The following is a 15,507-nucleotide window of genomic DNA, read 5'->3' on the forward strand; positions in this document are numbered from 1 at the left end:
GGGATCCCCACTGGCCTTGACTGTTTGCCTTCCTTCTCCCCTGGGAGACCATTCATTCCCTCTCCTGCCCTTCATCCCTGCCAGTGACTGTCTCATCCTTTGTTGAGAAAATGGAAGCAGCAAACCGGAGGCCTTCCACCAGCAGCCCACCTCCATCTGGACCTGCATGCCCCACTGCCCATCAGTTCCTGGGGTTAAACGGTCCCTACTCCAGACAAAGGCCAGCCGCCCCCGCTCCTGCCCCCCGCCTGCTGGACCCCTTGCCTCTCACCTTCTCAGGGGCGTTGCTCCTGGACCTACTTTTCCGGCATCTCCAATTTTTCTGTCTCCACTGGACAATGGAATCATATACATGCACTTTCCTATCTCCTATCTCTAAAAAAGCAACTCCTTTCCTCAGCCCCACATCCTCCTGCAGCTGCAGTTCCATTTTCTGTGCCCCATCACAGCGAGAAGACTGATTCAGAGCCTCCTTCATGGTCTCTCCTTAACTCGCCCCAGCTGGACCTTGGTCCCCACCCTGGCATTGAGTCTGCTCTTGTTGATAACATGATAGCCTCCACATGGCCAAAGTCAAGGGCCACTCCTCGGTTCTTACATTACGTGATCCCTTAGCATTCCCCAGCATGGGCCCCGCGGGGATGTTGGAACGCAGGGGAAGAAAGGGGAGGCAGGAAAGGCATTGCTCTTTCTATTCAGAATCCAGCCTGAAGAAGGTCCCGCCCCGAAGGGCAACCTTATTGTCAAGGTTCCCCCAACCCCCAGGGCCTGTGGGCAGTAGGGGACGGTGTCTCCCCACAGGCAGCGCCCAGGGTCTGCTGGGGTGCCGATGGCTGGCTGCCAGGGAAAGGCAGGGTGAGGGTTGTGGCGAAGGAAGAGGGGGAGAAGGAATAGCTGCCCTTTTGCGAACGTCAGCAAGAAGCCTCCAGCTGCACCAAGCGGGGAGACGGCAGCTAATAGCCACAGACCGAGCTTCCCGGAAGCGGAGCCCATGGTAGACATGGCACAGACAGGAACCTCAGACCCCTGTGGGCAGGCAGCTAGCTGGGCTCCACCTGCAGCAGTCGCTGCGCTGTGCCCCTCCCTCTCCTGCCGGTCTGTGCCACCCAAACAAGAAAGCACAAGTCCCTTCACCCCCTCCCTCCCTGGGAAAACACACTGGAGGTCCATCTTACTGTTGTCCAAGTGGTTGGCCTTAATGATCTTCTCTGAGTAGTCGGAGATACTGGAGCATTCAATCTAGAGAGGACACAGGACAAAGGAATAGGGCTCAGACAAATCGCAGCACGTCCGACACCAAAACCCAACAGACCGGGAAGCGGGGACCTCCAGGGGCAGCGACTCGCCCTCAGCCATGCAGCTTGTTTGTGGCAGATTAATAACTACTTGCAGGCCAGTGGCTCTTCCACTACATGGAGCTGCCTTTGCCTCAAAGCCGATACCAGCCACTGTCAGCAACGGAGGGCCTGGTCCCTGAGCCACAGGCTCGGGAGGAGCTGGCAGGCCTCCCTCCCCTGGCCAGAGAACGGTGGGTGGCGCAGCCATCCTGTCCAAAGAGCACGCGGGAAGGCAGAGCTGCTGTGAGGCTCCCTGGACATTGTCCTCACCAGGGCCCCCAGCCCTCCCTGGTTAAAATGTGCACATTCCAGGATAGAGACTGTCTGGAAAATGGCAGGTCAGGTCTCAGGGCCAGTCTCAAGAGCCCTTCTCCCCACCCCGCACATCACACACAGGTTAATGCTCAGTCCCTCCTTGGTCTCTACCTTTCAAAGAATTGATTCCCTTTAATCTGCACATCTTTCCAGGCTCCCAAAATGTCCTAAGCAAAGCGCCAAGGTATTTGAGAAATGTAGTTCACCATCAGCAGAGAGCAGGACCTTGTGGGGGTGTCAGGGGATCAAGTCCCCGCGGGGAACCTGCAGGCCCAGGGTGGGCAGGGCTGGAGAGGTGGGGCGGAGGGCAGGAGCAGGGGTGCGGAAACTGAGGGGCAGCTGCCAAGAGCCCTTCTCACCTTTGATGCTGGCTCCCCGCAGAGGCTGCCCGTACTAAGGCCCTGGGGCATCACTCACCTTGACACTCCAGCAGCCCCAGAGTGTCCCAGGGCCTTGGGGACAGTGCCCAAGGGCCCTGAGGGGCACTACCAGCCCCATTGAGGCCTTGGGGTGGCTGAGGCCACTTACAGGGCCGGGAAGGGGTCACTGCATTAGAGGCAGCAGCCTGGCTAGGGCGCAGGCCCTATCCTTGTCCTGTGGCCCTGCCTTCCACTGCCCGTGGGACTGTCTCCTGCCAGGCCTTTCCCCTCTTTGCCATGTGACTGTGGGTCTGCAGGAGGCTCCTGAGCTCAGCGGTGCAGAGCAGGGCATCTGAGCCGGGTTCACGCCCAGCCTCTGCCACCGGACAACTGTTCCTCAGGTTCCTCAGGTTTTACCCTAAGTCAAGCCACAGGCCCTGTCCACGCGGCTGTGGAGAGCTGGGAACCCCTGCCCAAGCCAGGGAGGAGCTGCTCCCACTCTCTCCCTCCTCCTCCCCCTCCTGCCTGCCCCCCCCCCCGTCCCTCCCCCTGCACTCCCCTCCTCTCCCCGCCCTTCCTTCAGCTCCTGTGTCTTCTTTCCTCTGGCTTGTCTCTCAGTCTGTTTGTCTTTCTGTCTTGCTCTCCATTTCCCTCTTCACATCTGTCTCTTTCTTTATCCTTGTTTCACTGTCTTCATTTTCTGCCTTTGTCAACTGTTTCTCCCTCTCCGTCCATCTCCCTCCCTCCCTCCCTGTCCCTTCCACTCTATCTGTCCCCCTCTCTCCTGCTAGCCCATCTCCTGCACCTGGGGTGGGTGGAGGGGGTGCCTGGCACAGGAGAGCCTGAGAAATGAGCCATCGGGAAAGCAGCCCAGCTGGATGCGGTAAGCTGTTCTTGGACGAGCAGTTGCAGCAAAGGCCAGAGGTGCACAGACTGGGCCAGGTCCCCAAAACTGGAAGGCACTGAATGGGAGCCTCCTGACAGCACCTTAGCTGGAGCCCCAGGGACCTGGAGGCCAGTGACAGGCAGCCTTGCTTTCACCTGCTGCCCAGGCCCCCAGCTCAGACCCCAGCACTGGAGAAAAGGCGGGATCGCCTGGCCCAAGTCCAGCCCTGAGGCTCCGGGCCCCCAGGGGTGGTAGAGTCTGTCCCTTGGCCTGATGCCTCCATCCTGGGGAGGAGGGCCTTGTGGAGGAAGGCTGGAAGGCAGGAACGGGCACTACCGTGGTGACGTCAGGGCTTGACCTGGGCATCCAGATTGGCCCCATATCTGCAACACGTGCCTCAGCTGAGACATCATGGCTTCTCCAGGCAAGGCTACACCAGAGGTGACTTGAGGACAGTCCAGTTCTCCAGAAGACCCTTATAGCCAAGGCCAAGTGCCTCCCAAGTCAGGGGAGCAGGATGCTGTCCCTCTGGGAACCAAGGGGCTGGCCTCTGAGGCTGGGTGGCCAAGGGCATTTGGAGAGCACCCGTCAACCTGGGAGCCTCGAGTGCCAGGCTAAGGTGACCCAGCGCTGCACGGAGAATGAAGCCCCTACCCACGGCTCACAGCCCATGGGCCCCACGCACGGCTGTTTCCTACACGGGCTGGAAGTTTGTAGCATGGCCCCTTCGATCAAGATCAAGTCCCATTTTCCAGCCTTGGACCCACATCATTTTTTCAAACATCAGCCAGAAGCTCAGAGATCTTTGTCCCAGTTTTTCCCAGCTCCAGGCACCCCCCCCACCCCCAGCCCCTCTGTCGTCAGGCCATGGGCAGCTGCATTGCGGGAGCTGCAGGGAGGCCAGGAGGCTTCCCAGAGGCTTGGCCTCCACTTCTAGCTGGAGAGGGTGCAGCAGCCAGAGCAGTGGAATCTAAATCTACCGACTTGCCCTTATTCATCTTATTATCTCCTAGGGCCTCATCCCAGCAACTCTAATAAACACTGGGCATTTGCCATGTGCCAGGCCCTGTTCTGAGCACTTCACACATGCATCACACTCATTTGCCCCTTGCAGCCAGCCCATGGGCAAGGCACTGTCATCCACCCTTTTCATAGGTGGGGGGTCCAAGGTGCAGGGCAGCGGCTTGCCCAGGGTCACACGCCCTGCGAGAGGCAGAGCAGAGACTCAAACCAGAGCTCACATGTGAGACCAACACTGCGCTGCCTCTCAAGCACTCTAAAGTAATGGTGATATAGGCATGGCTTCCCAAAAGTCAAAAATCCTCCCCCGTGTCAGCAGTCACCAGGGCGAGGAGCCAGGAGCCCGGGACTTGCCCCACCTCCTGAGACTCACACTTGGTTTTCTCCACTCCTTGAGGGTGTGGCCCAGGATTGCACCGGGGTTGGTCCTTTTAGGAAGAGCTGGTGAAGGCCGAGGGCTGGGGCCAGCTCTGTGGAGGGCAGGGGTGTGTGCTCACCCCAAACACCTTCTTGGCCCCTGCTTTGGCAGCAAACATGGAAAGGATCCCGGTACCGCTTCCAACATCCAGCACCACTTTGTCCTTGAACACATGCTTGTTGTGGTACATGGAGTTCCGGTAAGTGAGCGTCCGCACCTCATCCTTCAGCATTTCCTGTATGGGAGAAAGAAAAAGGCAATGTTAGTGTATGCAAGGCCCTGGGGAATACCCCAAGGGCACGGGCCCCAGGACTGTTTCACCAAATTCTTCAGGGATCTCAACGATGTCATTCAGCAGAGCCGCAGAATAGTATTACAGAACAGCTGGGCCAGGGGTTCCCTGCACCATTACAAACAGCTACAGCCTCAAAACTCTGCCTGAGGAAGAAGCTTGGTATTCTCAGGGGAGAAACTCATGTCCAGACCTGGGAGAGCTCCAATTTACCAAAGAACAACAGGAAAGATCAATGCAATGCAGCTTGAGACTTAAATTACACCTGCAACAGGATTTTCTGCCACAGTGAGAGAATTGTTGCTGAACAAGTTATCAAGGAGTTTCATGTTTTTATTTGGGCAGGGGGAGGGCATGTGTATTTCTTTTGTTTGCTTGTTTTGAAGAATAGAAGGTGTGTTCCTTTATCCACCATTATTTAAGTGCTTTGTGGTGAGAAAGTAGATTATCTGTTACAACTGTCTCCAGCCCAACGAGAACATGATTAATGTGTGTATGGCGATGAGGCAGGGGTCTTTGACCATTCTAGGTATCAGCAAACACTTCTAACTCGACACCAATAGCACCAGGATTTTTTTTTAAGAACAATTTTAAAGTATAACTTGCATACAATAAAAAGCACAGGTTTTAAATGTAGAATTCAACATAAGAGTTTTGACAAATGTACACCTGTGTAACCACCACCATAACTGAAACAGAGAACATTTCCATCACTTCAGAAAATTGTAATGCCCTTTGCAGTCAATCTCTTCACCCCTACCCAGACAACCAGTCATTCAACTTCATCACCAAAGCTTCCTTCTGCCTTCATATAAATAGAATGTCCAGTAGTTACTTCATATAGAATTAATATAAATTGAATCATACTGGTTGTACACTCCAGTGTCTGGTTTCTTTTCCTCATTTTACGGTTTTTGAGATTTCTTCATTTTGCTGCATGTATCTAAGGTTTGTTCCTTTTTTCTTATCCTTGACATTGACTAGTATTCCACTGTGAGAACATACAATATATTTATCTGTTCACTTGTTGATGGAGGTTTGTATTGTTTTCAATAAAGCTACTAGGAACAGTCTTGCATAAATATATATTTTTTATTTTGGTATCATTAATCTACAATTACATGAAGAACATTATGTTTACTAGTCTCGCCCCTTCACCAAGTCCCCCCTACATACCCCTTCACAGTCACTGTCCATCTGCAGTGCTGTAAAATTACTACCTGTCTTCTCTGTGTTGCATAGCCCTCCTGTGCCCCCAACACACTATACATGCTAATCATAATGCCCTCTTTTTTTCCCCGCCCTTATCCCTCCCTTCCCACCCATCCTCCCCAGTCCCTTTCCCTTTGGTAACTGTTAGTCCATTCTTAGGTTCTGTGATTCTGCTGCTGTTTTGTTCCTTCAGTTTTCCTTTGTTCTTATACTCCACATATGAGTAAAATCATTTGGTACTTGTCTTTCTCTGCCTGGCTTATTTCACTGAGCATAATACCCTCTAGCTCTATTCATGTTGTTGCAAATGGCAGGATTTGTTTTCTTCTTATTGCTGAATAATATTCTATTGTGCATATGTACCACATGTTCTTTATCCATTCATCTAGTGATGGACATTTAGGTTGCTTCCATATCTTGGCTATTGTAAATAGTGCTGCGATAAACATAGGGGTGCATCTGTCTTTTTCAAATTGGAGTGCTGCATTCTTAGGGTAAATTCCTAGAAGTGGAATTCCTGGGTCAAATGGTATTTCTATTTTGAGCATTTTGAAGAACGCCCATACTGCTTTCCACAATTGTTGAACTAATTTACATTCCCACCAGCAGTATAGCAGGGTTCCCCTTTCTCCACAACCTCACAACATTTGTTGTTGTTTGTCTTTTGGATGGTAGCCATCCTTACTGGTGTGAGGTGACATCTCAGTGTGGTTTTAATTTGCATTTCTCTGATGACAAGCAATGTGGAGCATCTTTTCATGTGCCTGTTGGCCATCTGGATTTCTTCTTTAGAGAACTGTCTGTTCAGCTCCTCTGCCCATTTTTTAATTGGATTATTTGCTTTCTGTTTGTTGAGGTGTGTGAGCTCTTTATATATTTTGGATGTCAACCTCTTATTGGATATGTCATTTATGAATATATTCTCCCATACTGTAGGATACCTTTTTGTTCTATTGATGGTGTCCTTTGCTGTACAGAAGATTTTCAGCTTGATATAGTCCCACTTGTTCATTTTTGCCTTTGTTTCCTTTCCCTGGGGAGATATGTTCATGAAGAAGTCACTCATGTTTATGTCAAGAGATTTTTGCCTATGTTTTTTTCTAAGAGTTTTATGGTTTCATGACTTACATTCAGGTCTTTGATCCATTTAGAATTTACTTTTGTGTATGGGGTTAGACAGTGATCCAGTTTCATTCTCTTACATGTAGCTGTCCAGTTCTGCCAGCACCATCTGTTGAAGAGACTGTCATTTCCCCATTGTATGTCCATGGCTCCTTTATCAAATATTAATTGACCATATATGTTTGGGTTAATGTCTGGAGTCTCTATTCTGTTCCACTGGTCTGTGGCTCTGTTCTTATGCCAGTACTAAATTGTCTTGATTACTGTGGCTTTGTAGTAGAGCTTGAAGTTGGGGAGCAAGACCCCCCCCCCACTTTATTCTTCCTTCTCAGGATTGCTTTGGCTATTTGGGGTCTTTGGCCATTCCATATGAATTTTTGAACTATTTTTTCCAGTTCATTGAAGAATGCTGTTAGTAATTTGATAAGGATTGCATCAAATCTGTATGTTGCTTTGGGCAGGATGGCCATTTTGACGATATTAATTCTTCCTAGCCAAGAGCAGGGGATGAGTTTGCATTTGTTAGTGTCCTCTTTAATTTCTCTTAAGAGTGTCTTGTATTTTTCAGGGTATAGGTCTTTCACTTCCTTGATTAGGTTTATTCCTAGGTATTTTATTCTTTTTGACACTATTGTGAATGTAATTGTTTTCCTGATCTCTCTTTCTATTAGTTCATTGTTAGTGTATAGGAAAGCCACAGATTTCTGTGTGTTAATTTTGTATCCTGCAACTTTGCTGAATTCCGATATTAATTCTAGTAGTTTTGCAGTGGAGTCTTTAGGGTTTTTTATGTACAATATCATGTCATCTGCAAATAGTGACAGTTGGACTTCTTCTTTACAAATCTGGATTCCTTGTATTTCTTTGTTTTGTCTGATTGCCGTGGCTAGGACCTCCAGTACTATGTTAAATAACAGTGGGGAGAGTGGGCATCCCTGTCTTGTTCCCGATCTCAGAGGAAAAGTGTTCAGTATGATGTTGGCTGTGGGTTTATCATATATGGCCTTTATTATGTTGAGGTACTTGCCCTCTATGCCCATTTTGTTGAGAGTTTTTATCATGAATGGATGTTAAATTTTGTCGAATGCTTTTTCAGCATCTATGGAGATGATCATGTGGTTTTTGTCTTTCTTTTTGTTGATGTGGTGGATGATGTTGATGAATTTTCGAATGTTGTACCATCCTTGCATCCCTGGAATGAATTCCACTTGGTCATGGTGCATGATCCTCTTGATGTATTTTTGGATTTGGTTTGCTAATATTTTGTTGAGTATTTTTGTATCTATGTTCATCAGGGATATTGGTCTGTAGTTTTCTTTTTTGGTGGGGTCTTTGCCTGGTTTTGGTATTAGGGTGATGTTGGCTTCATAGAATGAGTTTGGGAGTATTCCCTCCTCTTCTATTTTTGGAAAACTTTAAGAAGAATGGGTATTATGTCTTCTCTGTATGTCTGATAAAATTCCAAGGTAAATCCATCTGGCCCGGGGGTTTTGTTCTTGGGTAGTTTCTAAATTACTGCTTCAATTTCGGTGCTGGTCTGTTTAGATTTTCTGTTTCTTTCTGGGTCAGTCTTGGAAGCTTGTATTTTTCTAGGGAGTTGTCCATTTCTCCTAGGTTTTCCAGCTTGTTCGCATATAGGTTTTCATAGTATTCTCTAATAATTCTTTGTATTTCTGTGGGGTCAGTCGTGATTTTTCCTTTCTCATTTCTGAATCTGTTGATGTGTGTTGACTCTTTTTTTCTCTTAATAAGTCTGTCTAGAGGCTTATCTATTTTGTTTATTTTCTCAAAGAACCAGCTCTTAGTTTCATTGATTTTTTCTATTGTTTTATTCTTCTCAATTTTATTTATTTCTTCTCTGATCTTTATTATGTTTCTCTGTCTGCTGACCTTAGGCCTCATTTGTTCTTCTTTTTCCAATTTCGATAATTGCGACATTAAACTATTCATTTGGGATTGTTCTTCCTTCTTTAAATATGCCTGAATTGCTATATACTTTCCTCTTAAGACTGCTTTTGCTGCGTCCCACAGAAGTTGGGGCTTTGTGTTGTTGTGGTCATTTGTTTCCATATATTGCTGGATCTCCATTTTAATTTGGTCATTGATTCATTGATTATTTATGAGCATGTTGTTAAGCCTCCATGTGTTTGTGAGCCTTTGTGCTTTCTTTGTACAATTTATTTCTAGTTTTATACCTTTGTGGTCTGAAAAGTTGGTTGGTAGGATTTCAATCTTTTGGAATTTACTGAGGTTCTTTTTGAGGCCTAGTATGTGGTCTATTCTGGAGAATGTTCCACGTGCACTTGAGAAGAATGTGTATCCTGTTGCATTTGGATGTAGAGTTCTATAGATGTCTATTAGGTCCATCTGTTCTAGTGTGTTGTTCAGTGCCTCTGTGTCCTTACTTATTTTCTGTCTGGTGGATCTGTCCTTTGGAGTGAGTGGTGTGTTGAAGTCTCCCAAAATGAATGCATTGCATTCTATTTCCTCCTTTAATTCTGTTAGTATTTGTTTCACATATATTGGTGCTCCTGTAGTGGGGTGCATATATGTTTATAATGGTTATATCCTCTTGTTGGACTGACCCCTTTATCATTATGTAATATCCTTCCTTATCTCTTGTTACTTTCTTTGTTTTGAAGTCTATTTTGTCTGATACTAGTATTGTAACACCTGCTTTTTTCTCTCTGTTGTTTGCATGAAATATCTTTTTCCATCCCTTGACTTTTAATCTGTGCATGTCTTTGGGTTTGAGGTGAGTCTCTTGTAAGCAGCATATAGACGGGTCTTGCTTTTTTATCCATTCTATTACTCTGTGTCTTTTTATTGGTGCATTCAGTCCATTTACATTTAGGGTGATTATTGAAAGATATGTACTTATTGCCATTGCAGGCTTTAGATTCATGGTTAACAAAGGTTCAAGGTTAGCTTGTTTACTACCTTACTGTCTAACTTAACTCGCTTACTGAGCTATTATAAACACAGTCTGATGATTATTTCTTTCCCTTCTTATTCCTCCTCCTCCATTCTTCATATGTTGGGTGTTTTGTTCTGTGCTCTTTTTCGGAGTGCTCCCATCTAGAGCAGTCCCTGTAGGATGCCCTGTAGAGGTGGTTTGTGGGAGGCAAATTCCCTCAACTTTTGCTTGTCCAGGAATTGTTTAATCCCTCCTTCATATTTAAATGATAATCGTGCTGGATACAGTATCCTTGGTTCGAGGCCCTTCTGTTTCATTGCATTAAATGTATCATGTCATTCTCTTCTGGCCTGTAAGGTTTCTGTCGAGAAGTCTGATGATAGCCTGATAGGTTTTTCTTTGTAGTTGACCTTTTTTCTCTCTCTGGCTGCCTTTCATACTCTGTCCTTGTCCTTGATCTTTGCCATTTTAATTATTATGTGTCTTGGTGCTGTCCTCTTTGGGTCCCGTCTCTCGGGAGTTCTGTGTGCCTCCGTAGCCTGAGCAACTATTTCCTCCCCTAGTTTGGGGAAGTTTTCAGCAATTATTTCTTCAAAGACACTTTCTATCCCTTTTTCTCTCTCTTCTTCTGGTACCCCTATAATGTGGATATTGTTCCTTTTGGATTGGTCACACAGTTCTCTTAATATTATTTCATTCCTGGAGATCCTTTTATCCCTCTCTGCATCAGCTTCTATGAGTTCCTGTTCTCTGGTTTCTATTCCATCAATGGCCTCTTGAATCTTATCCATTCTGCTTATAAATCCTTCCAGAGTTTGTTTCACTTCTGTAATCTCCCTCCGAACTTCATCCCTTAGCTCTTGAATATTTCTCTGCAGCTCTGTCAGCATGTTTATGATTTTTATTTTAAATTCTTTTTCAGGGAGACTGGTTAGGTCTGTCACTGCAGCTCCTCTCTCAGGTGTTGTCTGAACTCTCTTGGACTGGACTAAATTTTTTTGCCTTTTCATGGTGATAGTGGTGGTTGTAGGCAGGTTGCAGGTGTGTCAGCTGGGAGAAGAAAGTCCTTTCCTGCTTAATGGATGCCTTGGCCTTCTCCACTGCCTGTGTCAGTTACCTGCACTCCTGGAGCAGCCACCGGGTTAGTCCCCTAAGCTGCTGTGGGCAGGGCCTCCGTCAGAGCAGCGCGGAGCCCTGTGGGGAGTGGCAGGCATGACAGGTGCGCTCCTCCATGCTGGCAGCACCCCTGCCGGGCAGCTGTGTGCCAGCAACGGCTTTTGGGTCTGGCCCGGGCGGCTGTGCGTTGGGCTGGGATTCTGGTCGACTGCTGGGAGTGCGCCTGCTCCCTATGGCTCTGCTGTAGGTGCGTGCGGGGCTCTCCCGCGCGGGCCTCTACCGGGCTCCTCTGGCCCCACTACTGCCGGTGCGTGCAATCCATACCTGGGCTGTTTGGTTGCCGCTGTTGCGGGCTCGCACGAGCCTCTCCTGGTCTCCTCTGTTGCTGTAGGCACACGTGATCTGCTCCCAGTCCCTTCCGGTGCAGCTGCCCCTGGCACGTGCTACCAGTCTCCCGCTGGGCCAGTGTGTCAGGGTCCGAGCCAGTTGGAGGAACGATTGGCAGGCTGCTTAGTACCATGAGGAGCTTCAGAGCTGCGCTGCCTCCCTGGGGTTTAGGGTGTCTAAGGTTCCCCAGGATTCCTAGCTGCTGGCTAAGTGTGCCGGGACTACTTTGTTCAGCTATGGGGTCCCTATCTCTTTAAGATTTGCAGAAAGCACTCGCTTTTCTTTTGTCTCAGGGGTGCCAGTTGCAGGGACCTGCCCACAGGTTTTGCTTTTCCATTTCTCTAATATCCAGCACACCGTGCACCTTGTGTCTGCGCTCCGGGTGTGGATTTCTAGAGCTGGTTGTTTAGCAGTCCTGGGCTTTCACTCCCTCCCTGTTCTGACTCCTTTCTTCCCTCCAGGTTCTGGGGTGGGGGAGCGTTCAGGTCCCGCCTGGCCATGGCTTGTATCTTACCCTCTTCATGTGATGTTGAGTTCTCACAGATGTAGATGTATCCTGGCTGTTGTACTGCATCCACTGGTGTCTCTTTTAGGAATAGTTGTATTTATTGTATTTTCATAAATATATATGTTTTGGGGAGGAGATTTCCTCTGAACTGCTCACGCTGCCATCTTCCTGTGATCCCTTGCATAAATATTTTTGAGGATATATATTTTCTCTTCCTTTTGGCAGATAACCTAGAAATGGATTTGCTAGATCTCAGGGGAGGTGTTTATTTTCATAAGAGTTCAAACTGCTTCACATGCCAGGAAGTTATTATCAGTCTTTAATTTTAGTTAAACTAGTGAATGTGAAATAGCGTCTCATTGTAGTTTTAACTGCATTTCCATGACTGTTGACATCGATAACTTTTTCAAGTACTCACTGGCTATTCATACCTATTTTCTTTTGTGATGTGTCTGTTCAAGTATTTTTTTTTTCTTGAGCTATTTGTCTTTTCCTTGTTGAATTATAGGAGTTTATATACTTTGGCAACAAACCTTTGTCAGATATACCACTGTGAATATCTTCTACTCTGTGGTTTACCTTTTCATTTTCTTAGTGTCTGTTGAAGAGCAGTTTTTAGTTTTGATAGAGACTAATTTTTTCAGCTTTTTTTTTATTATAAGAGCTTTTAGTGTCCTGCCTAATCTTTGTCTACCCCAAGGTCACAAAGCTATTCTCCTACTTTTTCTTCCAGAAGTTTTAATTTTAGGTCTCTGATTCATGTCAAATTAATTCAGTATATGGTGTAAGTAGGAGATGCAGGCTCATTTTTTTTTTCATACAAATAGATGGCTCAAGCACCATTTGCTGTATAGATTATTATCATTTCCCCTATTAAATTAACTTGCTTCTTTTGTCAAAAATCAGTTGACTGCACATGTTGGGTTCTAAGATCTCTTCCATTAATACACCATTCAATACCAACTTGGTTACTCGAGGTTTATTTTAACTTTGAAATACAGTCGTGTAAGTCGTCCAAATTAATTCTTCTTTTATAAGATTATTTTGGTTTTTCTAGGTCCATTGCATTTCCGTATACATCTTAGAATCTGCTTGTTGATTTATACAGAATAGCCTCCTGGGGTTGGCTGTAACTGCATTAACTTTATAGATCAGTTTGGGGAGAACTGACAGCAGTATTGAGTCTTACAATCCAAGAATACTGATACAACTCTCCATTTATTTAGGTCTTCTTTCTCTCTGTAATATTTTATAGGTTTCAGTGTGGATGTCTTGCATGTCTTTCATTAAATTTATTCTTAACTATTTTACTTCATAGTACTGCATATAATATTCTTTAAATTTCACTTTCCAATTGTCTTATGTTTGTCTACATATTGACCTTGTATTTTGCAGGCTTTCTCACTGCACTTGTTACTTCTAGTAGGATTTTTTTTGTAGATTCTTCATTTTTCTATGTAAAAAATCTTGTCACTTATGAATGAAGAGAATTTTACATCTTTTTTCCTGCAAACACCTAAATTACAGCACATACTGATTTCCCATCTTCACAGGGTCTCTTTTGTTAAAGTTGAGGCATCTGTGTGGCAGGAATGGGATCCTGAAAATTGGTATGGGAATATACGGGCATATTCTGATGAAGCTGGTGCCTCAAGCCCATAAATTACACAAAGCCACCTCTGCCGGTAGAAGCTTCTTCTACGCTTGCCTGAGGGGGTTAGTTTTCCTTTCCCTGAAGAATCGTATTGCCTCCCCTTGAGGTCATTGCTTGCAAGGTATGGCTGGTTCTCTCAGGACCCACCCCTGGCAACCTTCTTTACTACTAGCCCTGTAACAAGACTCAACTCCACTCAGGCCCCAAAGGGCAAGGTATAAAGTGAGACTCACGAGATGTGATACACACCAAAAGAACTCACGGCTTCCCACTGACTTAGAATGGAAACTGGGGAATATGTATGGGAATGCATATTCAGGGTGTGGGATTAGGATGGAAGGGATATAAAGTTGGATCAGGCCGTTTATTGATATGGACCCACAAAGCAGATTCTGGAGTCACTGCTTTAGCTCCAGGGGCTTGGAATGCCTCTCCCAGTTGGTTTAGTTGGTAGACTGAAACATGGACCCAAAGTTAGCCCGCACTGAATGAAGTTGAAATGCCAGAACTTCCTTAGTATACCGAAGAGGGAGGCCTAGGGAGATAGGAATAGCAGCATGCCTTTGTCACGTGATACCTGCTCACCATCGCCAGAGAACGGCCCTCTCACCTCAGCTGTGAGGGAAGTTTGCTTCCTTTAAGAGCTCTCTGGTCGCTGTTCTGTACAGGTCAGAAATCACAATGTCAACTGCTGCCGAGGAACCGAGTTCCCTAAATGCAATGGGAATAACATCACATAGGGATTCTGAGGAGGCCAGGGCCAAACTGCAGCACTTCATCACCAAAGATGAGGTGGGCATGGTGACTGTAAAGGACAGGGGCATCAAAGCACAATCAGAATAGTCTGACTCACAAAGACCTGTGATGCTGGCCCGTTGATCACAGTGCCTCTACAAAAGAAATAGATGGGACACATACTAAATTCTTATTTAACCTGTTTAAGCAAAGAATTCTAGGTCTAGTGAACAGAAGTCTGGCCTGAGTCACCAAAACGGAGAGCCACGGCCCCTTAATTGATTCCCGGGCTTGAGCCAGTTTATAGAACCAGAAACCTTTGAATGAAGGAAACGTCATGTCCCATGAAGAAGACTTTTTGTCACATTAGCAGAAATGCATACTGTTTGTCTTTCTCCTTGTTTTCCCCAAGAGGACCTGCAAGCAGTCAGCAGTGCAACAGCACAGGAGGAATATAAAAAGGATTTTTGAAGATTATTGGACACTGGTGCTGAACAGACTCGAATTCCATGAGACCCACCAGGAGACTAATTCCAGAAGACCCACACCCCCATTCAAGTCGCCCATTCAGCCAGCACAGAAGAGAGCTGGGTCTGGGGAGTGAGGTGGTTATGAACATAGTCAGGTGACGATTCCAAGTGTGGTGGCTTGTTTCAGATGTTGTTTCATTGCTCAGGCAAATTAATACCCATTGTTTTTATTTTTACCCATTTTAGAAATGTATCCACGTATAGTTCTTCAAATCATGGCTTCAATGCTTTCGAGCTGTCTGACCCAGAACACCATTTAGTCTTCAGTGCCTCAATCTCCCCATCTAGAAAATGGGATAACAACAGTACCTACTTTGAAGGGTTGCTGTGATGATTAAATAAATATAAGTGTTAATAAATATATAATTATATATATCATGTAATAGAAATATTACATGACACATAAAATATAAAAATTGTACCTTATATAAATATGAATATATAAAAGTGTTAGCTCTGGCTCTCTCTGACAGCTATGAACCTTTTCATCCATATGAAGAAATGGTTGAGGTTGAATAATAGTTGAGGAATGCAGGCAAAATAATGGCAAAGGTTTCAGAAATCTGTCAGCAGTAGCCATGGCTAAAAGCCCTGCCTGCCTTCCCTGGTGGAACTAGATTGGCCCAGAACCTCTGCAGATGCTGTTGTTGCTAAAGGAGAGCTTCCAGAACGCTTCCCTTAATTCATTGCCTTTTGTCA

The 15,507-nt window shown here is 46.2% G+C and overlaps 1 protein-coding gene across 3 annotated transcripts in view; it reads right to left on the reverse strand.

Moving 5' to 3' along the window:
• The window catches only part of PRMT8 (protein arginine methyltransferase 8), a 96,051-nt gene that overhangs the window by 33,935 nt on the left and 46,609 nt on the right, over window positions 1–15,507 (reverse strand). For all 3 annotated transcript variants that reach the window (XM_073222856.1, XM_073222857.1, XM_017670489.3), the window contains 2 exons: window positions 4,415–4,570; window positions 1,176–1,239 (listed from right to left, as the gene is read on the reverse strand). In XM_073222856.1, the coding sequence (XP_073078957.1) occupies window positions 1,176–1,239; window positions 4,415–4,570 (220 nt within the window). The remainder of the gene's footprint in view (window positions 1–1,175; window positions 1,240–4,414; window positions 4,571–15,507) is intronic.

Source organism: Manis javanica, chromosome 15, assembly GCF_040802235.1.
Source record: "Manis javanica isolate MJ-LG chromosome 15, MJ_LKY, whole genome shotgun sequence".
NCBI classification, from domain to species: Eukaryota; Metazoa; Chordata; class Mammalia; order Pholidota; family Manidae; genus Manis; species Manis javanica.